The sequence below is a fragment of the Phodopus roborovskii genome, unplaced genomic scaffold, assembly GCF_943737965.1.
Source record: "Phodopus roborovskii unplaced genomic scaffold, PHOROB, whole genome shotgun sequence".
Classification (NCBI taxonomy): Eukaryota; Metazoa; Chordata; class Mammalia; order Rodentia; family Cricetidae; genus Phodopus; species Phodopus roborovskii.
The window spans coordinates 29135362-29152373 of NW_026125052.1; the positions used below are offsets into that span (position 1 = coordinate 29135362).

General features: G+C 50.8%; 1 protein-coding gene across 3 annotated transcripts; it reads left to right on the forward strand.

Annotated features, from left to right (window-relative positions):
* Positions 1-1479: 1479 nt before the first annotated feature.
* Rab37 (RAB37, member RAS oncogene family) lies at positions 1480-16135 on the forward strand. 3 transcript variants are annotated; one of them, XM_051180099.1, is made up of 9 exons: positions 1480-1585; positions 11973-12083; positions 13128-13169; positions 13672-13738; positions 13820-13872; positions 14831-14896; positions 15454-15510; positions 15589-15665; positions 15801-16135. In XM_051180099.1, exons 2-9 carry the CDS (start codon positions 11976-11978, stop codon positions 15904-15906), a joined length of 576 nt encoding a protein of 191 aa, XP_051036056.1. In that variant the 5' UTR covers positions 1480-1585; positions 11973-11975; the 3' UTR covers positions 15907-16135. The 3 variants fall into 3 exon arrangements, with proteins under 3 accessions (XP_051036056.1, XP_051036047.1, XP_051036038.1); XM_051180081.1 differs by lacking the exon at positions 1480-1585 and adding an exon at positions 8788-9118; XM_051180090.1 differs by lacking the exons at positions 1480-1585; positions 11973-12083 and adding an exon at positions 8786-9118.
* The last annotated feature ends 877 nt before the right edge of the window (positions 16136-17012 follow it).

Sequence of the window (17012 nt, forward strand, 5' to 3'; positions counted from 1 at the left end):
AAAAAACCGACCAAGAGACAGCCCCGCCCTAACCCTGAGTTCAGTTGGGTATGAAGAGCAGTGGAGGAGGACCCATGGGCTTGTCGCCCTGCGGAGGAAAAGGGGCGCAGGGGGAAAGGACTAAGTCTGCCGTGTCCTCTAGGAAGTGAACCAGGGCATGAAGGCTCCTCTAGGTTATTCTCTCTAGGAAGTACATCTTGAAGCCTGGGGAAGTTCAGTGTGAGATGTAAATTAACAAAACCACTATTCATAACAAATAAATGGTGCTCTTCAATCCAGGAGGAAATAAAAGCCCAGCAGAATTTCATTTGGGAGACAGAGGCTGAAGAGTCATCATCAGAAGACGTTCAAGGTCACCATCTCACAGACAACACCATGTTCAGCCCACTCTGAGACTGATTCCCCCCTTTGCCAGTCAGAGCCCAAAGCGGCCGGGTGCATGGGCCTGAGACTCTGGCAGTCTCTCTGCTTTTGTGTTTGTGCAAAGGCTGATGAAATTTGCCTGTCTTAAGTCTTCCAACTACCTCCAGTGGTCATCTTTAGAAAGGGGCTCCTGCCCACCTTGAAATCAAGGCCTTTGCCTTCTCATCCACTGTCCCCCTCCCTACTCTTAGAGCCCGTGGGCACAGCTCATGGGGAGTTCTGTCAAGTGCTTTATGATCATCCTTGGAACATTTCACCCGAGTTTCCAGGCTGGTTCTCACTCTACTCCCTCTCAGACCGGCCTCCCAGGGGAGAGTGACCTTTATCCTGTTTCCTAAAGTCCTCCTCACTCTGGGACACTGTCCTCTCCAAGGGTTTGTCATTTCCAGGGCCAGCTGAGAACTATTCCCAAGGCTTGCTCTAGGCATCCCAATGTCATGTTGCACACCTGGGTCCTTCTGGACTGGCACGCATGGGAAATCCATCACGTTATCTGACCTTCCAGGGAGCAGACACAAAAAGGCAATGTGCAAGGATTTTATTGGGGGAAACGCCTCTATGGAGAATGAGGTGAGAGCTGGGGAAGCCAGGGAAATGTTTGCTTCTGACATAGGTCAGAATTTCAGGGGCAGTGGTCCTCAAGCTGAAGCCAGCAGTTAGAGGAGTCTAGTATGCATCAGGAACAGGCTAGACATGTCCCTGCCGTGGTCTGCCTTTGCCTCAGAATCGTCCCTGGGCTGTGTGACACAAACACAGCATTAATGGAGCTCAGAGCAGAGCAGAAGGCCCAGCGCATCAGAGAGGCCTGGGGATGGGAGGGAAATCACACAGCACGGCGTGCTCTTAAGGTCATCTCAGGTGTTCATGAACTCGGTTTGGCATAGTTTTCTTCTATACCCTGAGCCTTTTCCATTGACCTTAACAAAAAAAAAAAAAAAAAAAAAAAAAAAAGTCAAGAAGTGTGTGTGTGTGTGTTCAGAAAGCATCGCCACCTGTAGTCACAGCTAATCCACCTGGAGGCCTCACCCCCATCCCCATTACTGCTTTCCAGACCATCCTGGTTGGTGACAGCGGCGTTGGGAAGACATCTCTACTGGTTCAGTTCGACCAGGGAAAGTTCATCCCTGGCTCCTTCTCAGCCACCGTGGGCATCGGATTCACAGTAAGTACTCACTGGCACTGCCCACTCTGGAAACCCCTGGATGTGTCAGGTGCTGGCCAGAAATAGTTGGGTGATTGCATGAGACCTCTAGAAGAATCCAACTAAACAAACTATTTCTAGAGATGCAGACAAGTTGAAGAGGTTTGGCAAGGGTTGGGCTTTGGCCATGGGCGATGTGGTGATTCCATGTCACCTGAAGTCTAAAGACCAGCTAAACAAGGGTATCTGGGTATAGATACTCAGGTCAACCTAATGGCTGCAAAGATTCTCGAAGGACAATAAATGGCAAATGACAGTACAGAATGTTCATGGCCACAGAGGCTGGGAGTCAGCAAGCATGGTTTTTATCTCTTGGTCTCTTCTGGGACACAGCACTGGGGTGTGGGTAGGTGGGTGGGTATCTAATTAGAAAGTACTCTCAAAACCAGGGTGAGCTGAGTCCCACCTTCTCTAAGGGGAAGGCAGAACAAGATAGGCTGAGTCCCAGAAGGCCAAGGCCAAGGACAGCCCCTAAGGCCTTGGATCAGCCTGTCTGGAAGCAAGGCTCCAGCCGACGTCACCCTCCCCTCACAGTTAAACCACATCTCACCTACCCTTGCCTCTGCTTTGGAGATCAGAGAGTAGTTGATCCTGGGTCTGAAAATTCTGATCCACGTCCGAAAAAGACACAGGCTACTGGTTTGGAAAGAAAACTATCCAAGCACCCCAGCCAGGGTGAGAGAAGTCTCCTGCTGACCTGGGGAATAGCCTTTTACATCCTCAGCCAAGGCCAGCATCCAGAGGACGGGCAACTTGAGTGTAGCTTAAGCCTGGAGACACTGGGTCAAGAGCAGGGCCTTGAACTACAAATACAACCATGCTCCGCAGCTAGGACTCAAATCCAGGGAAAGTCCTGCTAGTGGCAGAAGCAGGGTAACCACATGTGACATGAACCACATGTGCCAGAAACCACACTAGGAAGTGCGATGGAGTCCAAAAATAGCTTGTTTGTGACCATGACTACTATTACCCTTACTACTGCTCTGTTTAGTGCCAGAGACTTTTTACTCCCTCCTGGCCCATCCTCCTGACCAAAATAGCTGGATCATTGCACAACAGCTACTTTCCCATATCCTGCTAGGCAAGGATACTGAAGGACGTTGGGTATCCTTCAAATACTGGTCCCTAGAGATACTGGATATAAAACCCTTGCTTACTGACCTATCACTCAGTGAGATGTTTTTAATTATTATTATTTTTTTTTATGCATGTGGCTGTTTTGTGCCTAGTGCCCATGGAGACCAGAAGGCGGCATTGGAGCCCCTGGAACTGTAGTTCTAGATAGCTATGAGCTGCCAAGTGGGTTCTGGGAATCAAACCCAGGTATTCTAAAAGAGATGACAGTGCTCTTAACCACTGAGTCATCTCAAGCCACAACCGAGAGGGTTTTTTTTTTTTAAAGCACATAGAGTAATTTGCAAGTGTCCTGGGCCTGGGCTTGGACTCTGGAGTAATGATAACTGAAGCAGAAGAGGCCACCAAGCTTTTGCTGGCCCTGCTCAGGAGGCTGGACTCAGCCTGGGTATAGAGAGAGGGAAGGGGACACAGAATGGACTTGCCTTCACTGAGAAAATCCCAGGCCTATGGCCTTTCAGGCATGGAACTGTCACCTCTCAAATCCTGCTATTCCCCAAGTTCTCCATCACAAGCCCTGGCTGCAGAGCCCTGTTGCTGGGTTTACTGGAGCTCTGCCACCAACAGAATTCACGGTGGTATTAGTCAGGCACTCCATCCTTTCTGGTGCTCTGATGTAAAACACTAGACTTCTCTTAAATGTTACCAGACTCTTCGGGAGCCCTGCCTTCATTAGCCCCTGTCTGTCTGTTTGTTTGTTTGTTTTTGGGACAGGGTTACACAGAGAAAGTGTCCTGGAACTTACTTTGTAACCAGGCTGGCCCCAAACTCAAAGAGATCCTGCCTGCCTCTGCCTCCTAAGTGCTGGGATAAAAGTTGTGTGCCACCACCCCCTGGCTTCTCTCTCTCTCTCTCTCTCTCTCTCTCTCTCTCTCTCTCTCTCTCTCTCTCTCACACACACACACACACACACACACACACACACACACACACAGGCTTTTATAACCAAACTGCAAGTTTTTCAAGATTTTCTGTTCAGCTTTTTGCTCTTGAACCTCACTATCAGCCTGGCTTAAGCAGCTGGCAATTACAATGCCACAACCCGAATGTTAACCTGCCTTAAAACTTCCTGCACTGGGTTACCTAGTGCCCTACTTTTGAACTTAGCCCTCTACCAAGTCTGAAAACCCAGGTAAAATGTTTAAAAGTCCTTAGCAAGATTGTAAGATGAATGGCTTATAGTCTAATCCGCCCCCTCACGCCATCTTTACTGCCCACATTCGTGTCATCATTTCGGCCTTTCAGACTCGCGTCACAATCAGCTATTGAGGTCAGACTGTAGCACTGTAGGGCGTTTGCTAGCTCACATGTTTCCAACTCTTCCAAATTCCTCCTGCAAACAGTTCCAAAGGCAAAGACCCTCACAGGGTAATCACAGCAGCACCCCCACACCTGGTACCGATTTTTTAAACTGCTTAATCTAGTTACTTTATTTGGAAATACGAATTCTGCTTTATACGTTTTGTGTGATGTCTGGTTCTTTTTTCCTTGGTTTTTAGCATACAAAAGCCTAGCCTAATTTAAAAATAAATATATTACATATTCACAGTTTTCCCTCCTTCCTCTCCTCCCACTCCCTCCCCCCCACCTCCCCCCGCCTCCCCCCTACCTTATCATCCACTCTTCTAACATCTCCATCAGATGGGGTCAGGCCTCCCATGGGAATCAACAAAGCAAGGCACATCAAGCTGAGGCAGAACCAAGCTCCTCCCACCCGCATCAAGGCTGACCAAGGCATCCCACCCAAGGGAATGTGTTGTGGGCAGTTTCCTGTCCTGCCAGACTCCATCGCCCTTCTCAGCCCCAAATAAGCACACAGTTGCTATACTAGTTATAAAACTGTTGGCCAATGACTAGGGTTTCTTATTGGCTAGCTCTGTCTTAATTGTTAGCCCACTTCTATCAATGTATTGATAGATTGAAGTGAGGCTGTGGCTTACTCGGTAATGCCCCTGCATGTCCTTCAGCAGCATGATGACTCTGTGTCAGGCTCCCTCTGCCTACCTTTCCTAGAATTCTCCTTGTCTCCTAGTCACGCCTGTCTTCCTGTCTCATTGGCCAAACATCATCAACCAATAAGAGAAACATATATATACAGAAGGACATCCCCCATCAGGAATAGGTTCCAAAGAGCCAGCTTTATACACTAGAGTTCTTATCACTTTAGTTGTAAAGGGCTGCCATAAAGGACTTGAGGAAAGGTTTATTTTGGCTCACATTTTCAGAGCTCCTCTTTGTGGTCCTTGGCTCTGTTGATGCTGGGCTCATAACAAGACACAACACCAGAGTTGCTCACCTGATAGCAGACAGGAGCCAAGGAGAGAGATCAAGGACAAATTCAAAGTATAGACCTGAGACCTAATTTCTCCAGCTAGGACTCAACTCTTAAAAATTCTACCATCTCCTAAAATAATACCACTGGCTGGGGACCAGGAATTTTATAAAAAGAAGCTTAGACAGGGACATTTTGTATTCAAACAATAAAACATTAAACTTTCCAGTCAACTTTCCCCTCTCCCACTGAAGGTCAGATCTTCCTTCTTACAGCTTGTCTCAACTTGTTACAGCTTGTCCTCAGACTCTCCAGCTTTACCTAAACAATGTTCCAAAATTTATCTCCAAAACCTTCCTCTGTCCATCTCACATCATCTCACTATTTCCTGTTAAAGCCTAAACCCTTCATCTTCTGGTCAAGGTCACACACAATGGAGGCAAGTCTCAAGACTTGTTTGGTGTGTGTAAAAACCTGCAGAGGCCATGGCTTTAGATCAGGATAGAGGAGCAGAGTTTGCAATTTGACATGAACTGAGAGCTATGCTGCAGGAGATCTACGCACCAGTTTGTAAACCTGAGTGTTGACCTTTTTGCTCAAGCAAACCTAGTCTTCCCTCCACATCTGGACCCTGCAGTGGGTGTCAGCTCTGGGATTCTCTTCAACCCATCCGCATGTCTGGGAGGAACCCCAGTGTTCCTACAAATGGAGGAGCAGTATCTGAGTCGCTGGCCTATCCTCTATCAGGATAACTGTGTGGGTGTGTGATCTGACACAATGGAGCAGGGGCTTCTGATTAGACGGTAATGTGGTATGTGCATTTCACATCTGGGGAGTGTGGGAGAGGTTGGATAATTTACAGTGTTTTTGAGGGTGATTTGGGCATCCCGTAGGGATGTAAAGTCTTAGAGTTTCTACTGCTGTGAAGAGATGTCATGACCACAGCAACTCTTAGAGAAGAAAACATTTTGTTAAGATGGTGGCTTACCGTTTCAGAGGTTCAGTCCATTATCATTATGGTGGGGAGCATGGCAGCGTGCAGGCAGACATGGTGCTAGAGAATTCTACACCTTGATCCAAAGGCAACAGGAAATGAACTGTCTGACTGAGCATGGCTTAGGCATATAGGAGACCTCAAAGCCCACCTCTACAGTGACACACTTTCTCCAGTAAGATCACCCCTACTCCAACAAGGCCACTCCCCCAAATCATGTCCCCAGAACTCCCTTTGGGGTCCATTTCCTTTCAAACCACCAAATGAAATATGTGGTCAATTTGAGGGCATGTGAGCATTGATGTGTCCTGTGTTTTTAGTGTAATGCAAATTATGTCTGTGGTTTCCATGTGGTGGCAGACATGCATGTGTCCGGAGTGAAGTGAGGTATGTGTCCGGGACTCGAGTAAGACTTTGTATGCTTGTGCTATGACAGGAGATGTACATTACGGTGTTATATGGTATGTGATATGCAGTGTGTGTCTGTGATATGGAGCTTGTGTGTTAAGGGATGATGGGAGATGTGCATATGAGGGGTGTCTGTGGGGAAGTGTCAGTGTCAGAGCATGATTGTGGTGTGACATGAGGTGTGAACCACTACTGTGGGGAAGACACAGGTTACCAGAGCATGCACACAGTATCAGAGCAGAGGTAAGAAAACCTGGTGTTGTGTTCTAGATTATTCCCTCTCCTGAAGGCCACATTTAATGAGCCCCTGCCCTTCAGTGAGCCCCTCTTCTACACAGCCCCACTCTGAAAGTCCTTACACCCCTCTTGGTTCTGACTTACTCAGGACTACCCTTGACTACACCACAGGATGTAAAGTATCCCAGGGGGCAATGCATGACGTATTCATATTTTGATGCCCTCATGCTGCAGACCCGGGGACCATAACCCACAGGTCCCAACAATCGTAGCCCAGAAAAAGAACCCCACTCTCCCAAGTGCTCTGTAAGAATGCTTTTATAGGGGCTGGAGAGATGCCTCGCAGATTAAGTGCACCGGCTGCTCTTCCAGAGGTCCTGAGTTCAATTCCCAGCAAGTGCATGGTGACTCACAACCATCTTATAATGAGATTTGGTGCCCTCTTCTGGCGTGCAAGAATACATGAAGGCAGAATGTTGCATACATAATAAATAAATAAATAAATCTTAAAAAAAAAAAATAAAATAAAAAAGAATGCTTTTAGCTCTGCCATCTCTGGAGATGTGAGGTCTGCTCCGAGCCAAACCTACCCTACTAAAAAGAGTGCAACTGTGACCTACTTCCTCCGGCTAAGCCCCAACCCCTGAAGCTTCGACCTCCTCTCAAAATAATATGGAGCCAACAACACAAACCAAAGTCCCAAACCATGGTGTCAGCAGGCTCATGTCAGAATTCTCTCTACTTTTGTCTGTCCCGGGTACGCTTTGTGTTTCTGTCTTCACAAGACCGTCTTCTCCCTGCTTGCTTTGTTCATCACGCATTGGTTCAGGGGCTTGTCTCCGTTACCTCTCCTGTTGCTCAGATAAAGCACATTAGCCTAATTTACCAAGAAAGGGAGTCTGGGAGTGAGAGTCCATCATGGCAGGGAAGTCCAGCAGCAGGGGCTTGAGGAGGCAGCTGGCAAAGTCACAGCCGCAGACAGGCGGCAGAGGTCAGACAGAGGTCCCTGCTCTGCTCCTTTGCTCTCTTTTAGACGGCCCACCTCCTGGCTGGGTCTTCCCACCTAGGTTGGTCTGAGATAATCCCTCTCAGGCATGCCCAAAGACAGGTCTCTCGGGTGACTGGGGGGGAGGGGATCTGCCAACTTGATCTGCATTAACCAGCATGGGGCCCCTATTCCAGGATGACCTAATTGTAGCTTACATCTCTGATGTCCCTGTTACCAAGGAAGGTCACATTCCGGGGTACCAGTGCCCAGGGCTTCAGCGTATCTCTTGGTGGACACAATGGAACACATAACATTAGTTTACAATGGAACATATAACATTAGTTTCCAGGGGAAGGTGAGCAAGGGGCAGCCAGTTCCCATCTCCAATTCTCACCTGGACAAGATCACCTCCATCCATGCTCTGGGTTCTTCTATCAGCTTTCATGAAATAGTTCCTGCATAGCCTGTGCCCAAGTCTATAGTCACCCCAAAACAAGCCTTGGCCTTTCCCCTCACTGCCCTCACCTGAAAAGTTTAGGGGTCCACCATCCAATTTGTTCTATACAACACTGGGAAATGGGTGGTTGACCTCAAGCCACTAAGCCCTGGTATGGGCAATACCAGATTCTCTACGTCCTCTGCCATCAGGGGCTGCAAAGGCCCACCTTTGAGAGCGTTCACGTGGTGTAGCATTAGGGGATTAGACCAACAAGTCAGCGAGAAATGAGAGATCATACACCACAAAGTGCTCAAAGTGTTAGCACCACCCACGAGCTCCCCAGACGGCAAAGCCAGTGCCCTCCAAGGTGAGTGTCGGTGAACATAAGTCGACTCAAATGAGCTCGAGCTGGGGTCCATCAGCAAAAACGGAACTATTTAGTTACTAGCCTCAGAACGCAGCTAGCTCCCTGTCAAACACTGCTCAGGGCTATTCCCAGTCTCCTGCCTGCAGGTAGGTACAGCCGGCAGCTGGCTGGAGCTCGGCCGCCCCCTGCTGGCCCAGCCGCAATAGGAAACCAGGCGCCACACCTTCCGCAGCCAACTGGGTCAGCTGCCTCGATGGCAATCTAACGCCGCCGCTGTGTCTTTAGGGGACTGGTCCTGTACCTGGACTCATTCGGCGCTGTAAGAGCACTACACTAGGCTAATGTCTCTCAGGAGGCCTACCAGTCCCTCGGGCTCACATTCTGCAAGTCCTAGGCATCCTGGCAGGCGTCGTCGAGGGGATGGCGGGACGGAGGGAGGAGCCTATCAGGGTCCGAGCCGGTTGGTGGATGGGGAGGGAGAGTGGGCGGAGCCTAGGGCAGGGCGGTTCCGCGCTCTCCCTTGCCTGCAGCGAGCCCGGCTCACCTCTGACTGTCCGGGGACATGACTGGCACGCCCGGAGCTGCTACTACCGGGGATGGCGAGGCCCCCGAGCGCTCCCCACCCTGCAGTCCGAACTACGATCTCACGGGCAAGGTGGGTGGGCGCTGCGCCCAATGCTGGGGACCCCCAGGTCGGCTCTGAGGGACATCCCTCCTGGTGTCCTTTGCCATAGAACCCTGTCCTTCCCCGTCTACTCTCCTCTCTGGAAGTGTCTAGATTGGACTCAGTCGTTCCTGGGTCAGCTGGGTCTGGGGTCTGGAGCATAACCCTTGGGCGCATCTCAGTCTCTAGGGAATCTAGGCTAACCTCAGACAGAGGGCGTGGGAGCAAGGCAGATCAAAAGGACTTAGACCCCCCCCCACCCTGTGGACAACAACCCGTTCTCTCTTCTGCCACACTTTGGAGGTGCTAGGAGATGGGGACTCCCTGAAGACACAGACCCTGCCCTGCGGAGGCATCTCAAGGTTACTGCCCTTTTTTAGCTAAGCCTCAAAGAGTGACACCTGTCACCCACTTTCAATGCTTTGGGTCCCCACTCAGCAGCAAATTCCACCTCTTTCCTTCCCACTGCCTCCATACAGTCTCACAGCCTCTTCCCAATGGTGAACTAGCGTCCTCCCCCACCCCCTAAGGTGTGTATAGCCAGCCCACAAGTCCACTTGGGAATTTCTAGAAAGCTAGGAAAGACACAGCAGTTAGTGGCAGTGGGCCACCTTCCCTCCTCCGATGGCTGGAAAGGCAACTCTCTGATGGGCATACCTTCTGCACTTCTACACGCATGCTCTGTCCAAAAGCAGGTGAGGGAAGCAAGGACCCTAGTCTGCCTCCATCTCCCTCGCCTGTGTCCTTGGAATAGGCAAGCACAGGGAACCCTAAAAAGAGATGCTGAGCCAGCCAGCAGCCTCCACTCTTCCTCTGCAGTAGGTCAGGGAGAGCTAAGTGAGGGCTGTACCCGGTGGGACTGAACCCTGCTCTTGAAGGACACAGGCCTCTTTCAGGGTCTTGGTATCTCCCCAACACCAGGTCTCACTCTCACTAGGAGCCTCGGGTCTCCGCCCCCAGGGTTTCAGGGGAAGCCAGACTGCCAGCCTACCCACCCAGAGCCGTTGAGATAGACGTCCTGTGTGGGCTTGTGGCAGGAAATGGGGCCCTATGTCTTCAGGGGATGGGGAGCGGCTGGCGGCCAGCCCCCAGGCTGATGAGTGGGATCTCCTGACCTCCTTGCCCTGTGGGCCAGCTGAGCTGTTTACCTAGGAGGTGGTAAGGCTGAGCAGCTGTTTGTGTTTGGTGGACTTGACTGGCTGGGTGACTGGCTGCTTGGTTTGCTCAAGACAGCTGTGATCTGTAAAATAAACAAGTACCAGTGTCCACCCCCCCACACACACACACACATACACCTCCCGGGGCTGGGGCCCCAGAGCCATTGGACTGCCTGGCCAGCAAAGTAGCTAACCCCCAATCTGCCGGGGCTTGACCTAGTCCCAAGTCTGCATTTGTGTGAAAGGGCATGGTGGGAAAGTTCTTTGGAACACCTTAGGATGTCTAAGGTTTCAGACAGGCAATACCCGCCCTTGAGTGGATCACATCAACTTTGTTGACCCTAGATGTTAACAAACTCTAGGAAGGCCTCAAAGGAATGTGTCTCCCACTTCCCACCCATTATGATGGGTAAACTGCAGAAAAAGATTAAGGAATTTCCCCCCAAAGCACACAGGAAGCTTTTTATAGTAGAACTCAGCCTTAGGTCCCTTCCACTCAGGCCCACCCCCCACATCTCTCCACCAAAGTCAACTAATAGATCCCAAGACCCCATATCTGTGGGAGAAAAGCTTTTTGGTTCCACCATCAAGTTCAGAGAGCCCAACAATCCTACCCTTACTATCGGTCTAGCCAGACGGTTGGGAACATTCTGGTGTTGAGTCTACACCACCATTCTCTGAGAGGACTGGCCAAAGAGATCCATCCCCCACCATTCCTACATGTGTCATCCCCCCCCCCACCCTCACCCCTGCAGTGGCTCAAAGATGCCAGTTTGCAACCATTTGTCCCTCTTGGAAGGTTTCTGCTAAAAACTTCAGACTAACTGTCTCCCCATCTCAGAATAAATGTCAACCTTCTCTAACGCTTGCAAGCCTATTGTGAACGTAAGTCCTCATTAGACACGTCTAAATTAATGACTGACCCAAAAGGAAACTCCAGCAATAGTAATTTAAAGACATTGTAGTTAAAGACAATGTTCCACCCGTCAAGTTTGGTGGGGTTTTTTTTTTTTTTGTTTGTTTGTTTTTTTTTTGTTTTGTGTTTTGTTTTGTTTTGTTGTTGTTGTTTTGCGTTTTTTTGTTTTTGGGTTTTTTGTTTTTTGTTGGGGTTTTTTTGGGGGGGTGGTAGGGTCTTGCTAGTTATCCTTGCCTAGCCCTCACATTCACTGACCTACAACTATCTGCCCACTTCTGCCTCTCAAATGCTAGGATGAGGGCATGCACCACCATGGCCCCACCCATCCATCCCGTCTTGCTAGGCTCCTGGTGGAGGGGTCCTTTTGCCGGTGTGGGAGCCCCATCTACCTGTGTGCACCTGAGTGCACACTCAGATGAGCAATGATCTCCGCACTGTTCAGCAATGGGCAAATATATGTCCACGGTATAGCCCAACAGAGCGTGACATTCTCTGGGGATCTCCAAGCACATTTTTGGAGGTCTCGGCTTGGCTTTGAGGACAGTGGCTAGTACACGAGGCTCGGAGGGAGAACCTGGGAGGCCGAGAAAAGGCGAACGGAGAAAGCAATGGCCAAGTCTGGCTCACTGGAGACGCGTGTCCCTCTGTCCCTACTGGTGTCCTCCACCCTTCTGTCCTTCTCTGACCCTCTTGAGGACAGTCCTCGCTGGAACCCCAGACAACCCCTTCTCTTCCCTGGTCACCATTAACTGCCTCTGCCCCCATCTCCTAGGTGATGCTTCTGGGAGACTCAGGCGTCGGCAAAACCTGTTTCCTGATCCAATTCAAAGACGGGGCCTTCCTTTCCGGAACCTTCATAGCCACCGTCGGCATAGACTTCAGGGTGAGGTGGCTGCAGGCTCCTCCTGCAGTGAGCTGGTTACAGCTTAGGCTCAAGAAGGGTACCCTGTCCTTGTCTTTGAGGCCTGAGGGCACCTGGGGCTTACTGCCTTCGAGGCCTCAGAGGTATTCCCACCAGGACCACAGAGGCAACCAGGTCAAAGGAGTCTGGGCAGGGTTGGCATCTTGCCCACCTTCTTCTCAGCTCTAGGATAGCATCCCCAAGCAAGTTTGTCTCATGTCGTGGTCTAAGTCCTGAGAGCCCCTTGCTCATGGCCGTCTGAGCTGGGCCTCTCTCCAGGTCAGTCTTCAAGAAGCAATTACCAAGAATCTGAAAGGCTGGGTTCAGAGATGGAGTCCTCAGGGCTGCCCCCTCCCCTCCCCAAGGTCTCTAAGATCTCTGTCTTTATCCATGTGTGAGCAGGGCTACTGGGACTGCAAAGCAAACGATCCTGGAGGGAAAATATCCGAGCCTAGCAGGCTGGCCTGCAGCAGCTTTGTACCTGTCCCAGTGGACTAAGTGCTGAGGCTACACTGAGAGAATTATGGGTAACGGGAGGGAAGATGCTCTTGCAGGATAAGCCTCTGAAGGCCTCAGGATGTAATGGGTGCCTCATCCCTGAAGTTGAACTCTGAGAGACAGAGGCTAAAGTGGGGAAGGGTCAGGTCCACCCACACACACTCCCCATGCTGCCTGCTGAGTTCAACAGAGAACTAGGCATGCCTGGAGAGATGGCTCAGCCGTGAAGAGTGTGAAGAGCGCTAGGCTGCCCTTCCAGAGGTCTTGAGTTGAACTCCCAGCAACCACAAGGTGGCTCACAGAGAACTAGGCAGGTTTGAAGGGTCCTCTTGCCTGACTAAGTTATGAGAACAATGAATGGAGGAATCTTGAAACAGGTTCCCACTGCTCTGCTAGGGTGATCTGACTGGAGACATCTCAGGCCCACCACACTGCCTGTAGGCCTGGAGAGAGACCAGTGCAGGATGTAGAGAGACCTCCGGGACCAGCCAACATCCCCTCCCCTCCCTCTGCCCTTCTCTCTTTCAGAACAAGGTGGTGACAGTGGATGGCACCAGGGTGAAGCTTCAGGTAAGAGCAGTTGCCGGGATGGGGGAGGGGCCTGCACTTGCTTCTCAACCTGAACCACAGGCCTACAGCCCTGCCCTCGGTCTGGGGTAACTTCCTGTGGGGCCTAGGAGAGGAAACTGTTTTTCTTTGTTTGATATCTGCAGCAAAAGCAGTTCCCAGGCACCCTCTCTCCCATCAAAGGCAACTCAAAATGCCCTCAGCTAGGCCTAGCCTCCCTGATTGCCCCTCCCCCCCTCCAGTGTTCCAAGTCTCTATTGCTCTAAGCACCCCAACCCCTGGGCTGGAAAAGAGGAAACAGTAGTTAATGGGTTTAAGACCCCAGAAACACCACTGAAGATGTTATCAGATGCTAGGGAGCCCTGTGAGAACCCACAGTAGGAAACAGCCCCCCATCTCACAGATAGCTCTTATGCCACAGCATGGACCCTCCAGTCAGCAGCTAGCCCTGCTCTCTCTCTCTCTCTCTCTCTCTCTCTCTCTCTCTCTCTCTCTCTCTTCCTAGATCTGGGACACTGCAGGGCAGGAGCGTTTCCGAAGTGTGACCCATGCTTATTACCGAGATGCTCAAGGTAAGTCCTTGTCCTCTACCCTGTCCCCATTCTGCAGCACCCCTACTGATGCCCTGATCTGCTCTATCTGTCCCCCTCCAGCCTTGCTCCTGCTGTATGACATCACCAACAAATCTTCCTTTGACAACATCAGGGTAGGTCCTCTCTACCCAAGGTCTTCCCCTTGCCCCAACAACCCTGCCTGTCATGAGCAGGCCAGATTGCTCCAGTTGTGTAAAAACAGGTAGAGCGCAGACCCTGTCGTCTTTGAAAACGACGTGGCATTTCATTGCCGTGTAAGCTTGAGAACCAGCAGGCTGGTGTGCGCTGTGCTGACGGTACAGTCCAGACTGTGATTCATGCGTGTGTTTTATATCAAAGTGTTCAGAACAGTCCTGGCTCCACCCTGGACAATTAGCCACAGGGACCCAGGGGAAAGCCCAAGCAGAAAGCTCTACATGCATCCAGGCCAAGTTGCAACTCAAGAAGACAGAGTGAGTGGCTATGTCCTCACAACCAAACCATTAGAGAACAGAGGCCATAACCAATAAATACAAGCATGACTCTGGACACAACATCATATAGGTTTCATGTGCTCCTAGACCTTAAGGACTGATTACTGAAAAGCACGCTGAGGGGATAAGATGGATAGCTATAAAAGGACGAGACTGCATGCTGTTGCCACTTCCAAGCCTATACTCGTGGCAGACATCACTAATCGATCTCAGTGCTTTTTTTTCCCCCATCAGAAAGGCAATACAGAAAAATGAAACCCAGAGCGTTGTGTTGTATAGAAAAGCATTTCACTATTATATAACATCCCCAGCCAAGCTTAGCCATCTCTACCTCTACCTCCACCTCCAGTTCCCATTTATTGTTGTTGTTGGGTTGATTTGTTTTGAGGCAGGGTCCAGAAACGCAGCTCAGGCTTGCCTCCACCTCTGCCCTCCTGCCCCTATGCAGGGTCTATAAGCCTGTGTTGCCAAACATGGCCGTTCCCATTGCTTTTGATTACTGAGCCCATTTGTGATTGTAGCACCCCAACAGAGCCCTCTAGGAGAAGAATACCCTGGTCCTTGGCCCCAGCCTGGCTCAGCTTCCCCTCTCCCACAGGCCTGGCTCACAGAGATTCATGAGTATGCCCAGAGAGATGTGGTGATCATGCTGCTAGGTAACAAGGTGAGTGGTTCTGTGCTAGAGTTCCTGCACTGTGGCCCTTTCTCTCCCACTGCCTCAACGCCAGCCCCACCTAGCCCCATAGCCACCTAAACCCTTCCAGCGAGGGACTCTGAGGTCTCCAGTGTGGGAGTCAGACATGTCTTGTGACTTCTGTTTATCCCACCCCAAAGCTTTAGGAGTAGTAGCCCCTTCGGCCCATAATCTAAACTGCTGCCAGAGAGCTGCCAGGTGACTCATCTGCCAGCCATCACTAGATCATTGTGACCAGGTCAGGGGTCAGGGGTTAGGTACAAAGTGTTTAAGTCAGCTGCTGTCACCTGATGAAGCTGGGTCACCACACCCTTTGCTAGAGTTACACGCCTCCCCAAGTGCACAGGTTGGGCATTGGGCACACAGCCTGAGCAACACAGAAACCCTGGCCCCAGGCCAAGCTACCTGCCTGCAGTGCCGTAGGCAACCAGAAGAGGGCAGGCAGTGCTTGCTCCTGGGGCAAAAGATGGGCTTCCTGGGGTCAAGGGTTCCTTCCCTGGAGCTGATTGACCCACATGGGCTTGCAGGCTGATGTAAGCAGTGAAAGGGTGATCCGTTCCGAGGATGGAGAGATGCTGGCCAGGGTAAGTGACTGCCAGTGGGGTTGGGTGAATGGTGGGAAAGACCAGAAACAGGCCATGAGAATACTCTCTCTCGGGCAGGAGTATGGTGTTCCCTTCATGGAGACCAGTGCCAAGACTGGCATGAATGTGGAGCTGGCCTTTCTGGCGATTGCCAAGTGAGAACTGAGCAGGGAAGGGAAGGCTGAGTTGGGGGTGGGAGGCAATCTGGGAAGCCTGGGGGGGGGGGGCGGGGGAGTAGGGAATTTCTGGCTCTATGTTCCCAGCTCAGCACATGATTCTTCCGGTTCTAGGGAACTGAAATACCGTGCAGGCAGGCAGCCTGATGAGCCCAGCTTCCAGATCCGAGACTATGTGGAGTCCCAGAAGAAACGCCCCAGCTGCTGCTCCTTTGTGTGACTCCCAAGGGGCTAAGAGGAGGTGCAGAGACCCTTGGGAATGCAGTTATTCTAACTGCCAAGCCAACTAGGAGAGAGCTGGGCTTCAGTGGGCAGCCCTGGCCAGAGAGGTAGCTGCCGACCCAGTTCCTCTAGCTTCCCTGTGTCATGGGAAGGCTAAAACAATCGTACTTTATCTTAGTATATACAAACTAAAACCAAAAAAGGATACCAGTGTGCCACCCCCTCCCCCAAATAGGTAGGGACTTGGTCCTTTTGCTTCTGGGACTAGCTTCTAAAAGGCTGGGCCTCCCTCCTAGCAAGGGTGTTGCTGCACCGGCATGGCACCAGGGGACACACAAGCACGGATAGGGTGTGGGAGCTGTTTGTGACAACCCTCACTAGGGAGGCTACGGAGACCCCAGCCTTCTCCTCCAGCTTCCCAAGGGACAGTCTTTCCCAATAGGATTGGCCGTAGTGATGGAAGCTAGCCCAATGCCTCCGGAGAGGTAAATGTGGAGATGGGGGGAGGGGAAATAAGACGACTAGCAGTTACTTGGGTGGGGTCTGCTCAGCTAACTCTGGCCTTCCTCACCCTCCTTCTGGAAGTGAGCCCCTTTTTCTCCACCATACAAGCACAGTGGGGCACCTGAAAACATTACTTTCAACTCTCTGGACCTCACATGGAATCTCTCTCATCAGCCTTCTACAGGGTTCCTAGACCCCAGAAGTCAGAGCCAAGAAAAGCAAAAAACAAACAAACAAATAAAAAAAAAACCCTTTCACTTTCCTTCCCAATCTGTGACAAGGTGTACAGCAACACAGCTATTACATAAAGAACTCACTGGCTCCTAGAATGGGTGGGAGGCAGAACTGAACAACCCCATGGTCCAATTCTTCCCATTAAGCCCCAGCTCTCTGTCTCTTCCCTGTTTTTTTTTTTTTTCTTTAACTTCAGACCAATACTAGGGCCAACACGGTTTTATCTCCTCCTCTTCCACTAAATCGGGTAAAAGAGTGGGAAGTTGTCCATTTCTGGGAGAGCTGATGTAATAATATGCACAAAACAAGGTAGTTTGGTCAAGCTTTAGGTATGGAGAAGGGCAGGCAGCAAGGAAGTCCCAAAGC

Coding starts and splice junctions, on each gene's coding strand:
- Rab37 (XM_051180081.1), top strand. CDS start 9,026: ATGACTGGCACGCCCGGAGCTGCTACTACCGGGGATGGCGAGGCCCCC. Junction 15,511..15,588: donor ATGGAGAGATGCTGGCCAGG/GTAAGTGACTGC, acceptor TCTCTCGGGCAG/GAGTATGGTGTTCCCTTCAT. Junction 15,666..15,800: donor GCCTTTCTGGCGATTGCCAA/GTGAGAACTGAG, acceptor TTCCGGTTCTAG/GGAACTGAAATACCGTGCAG.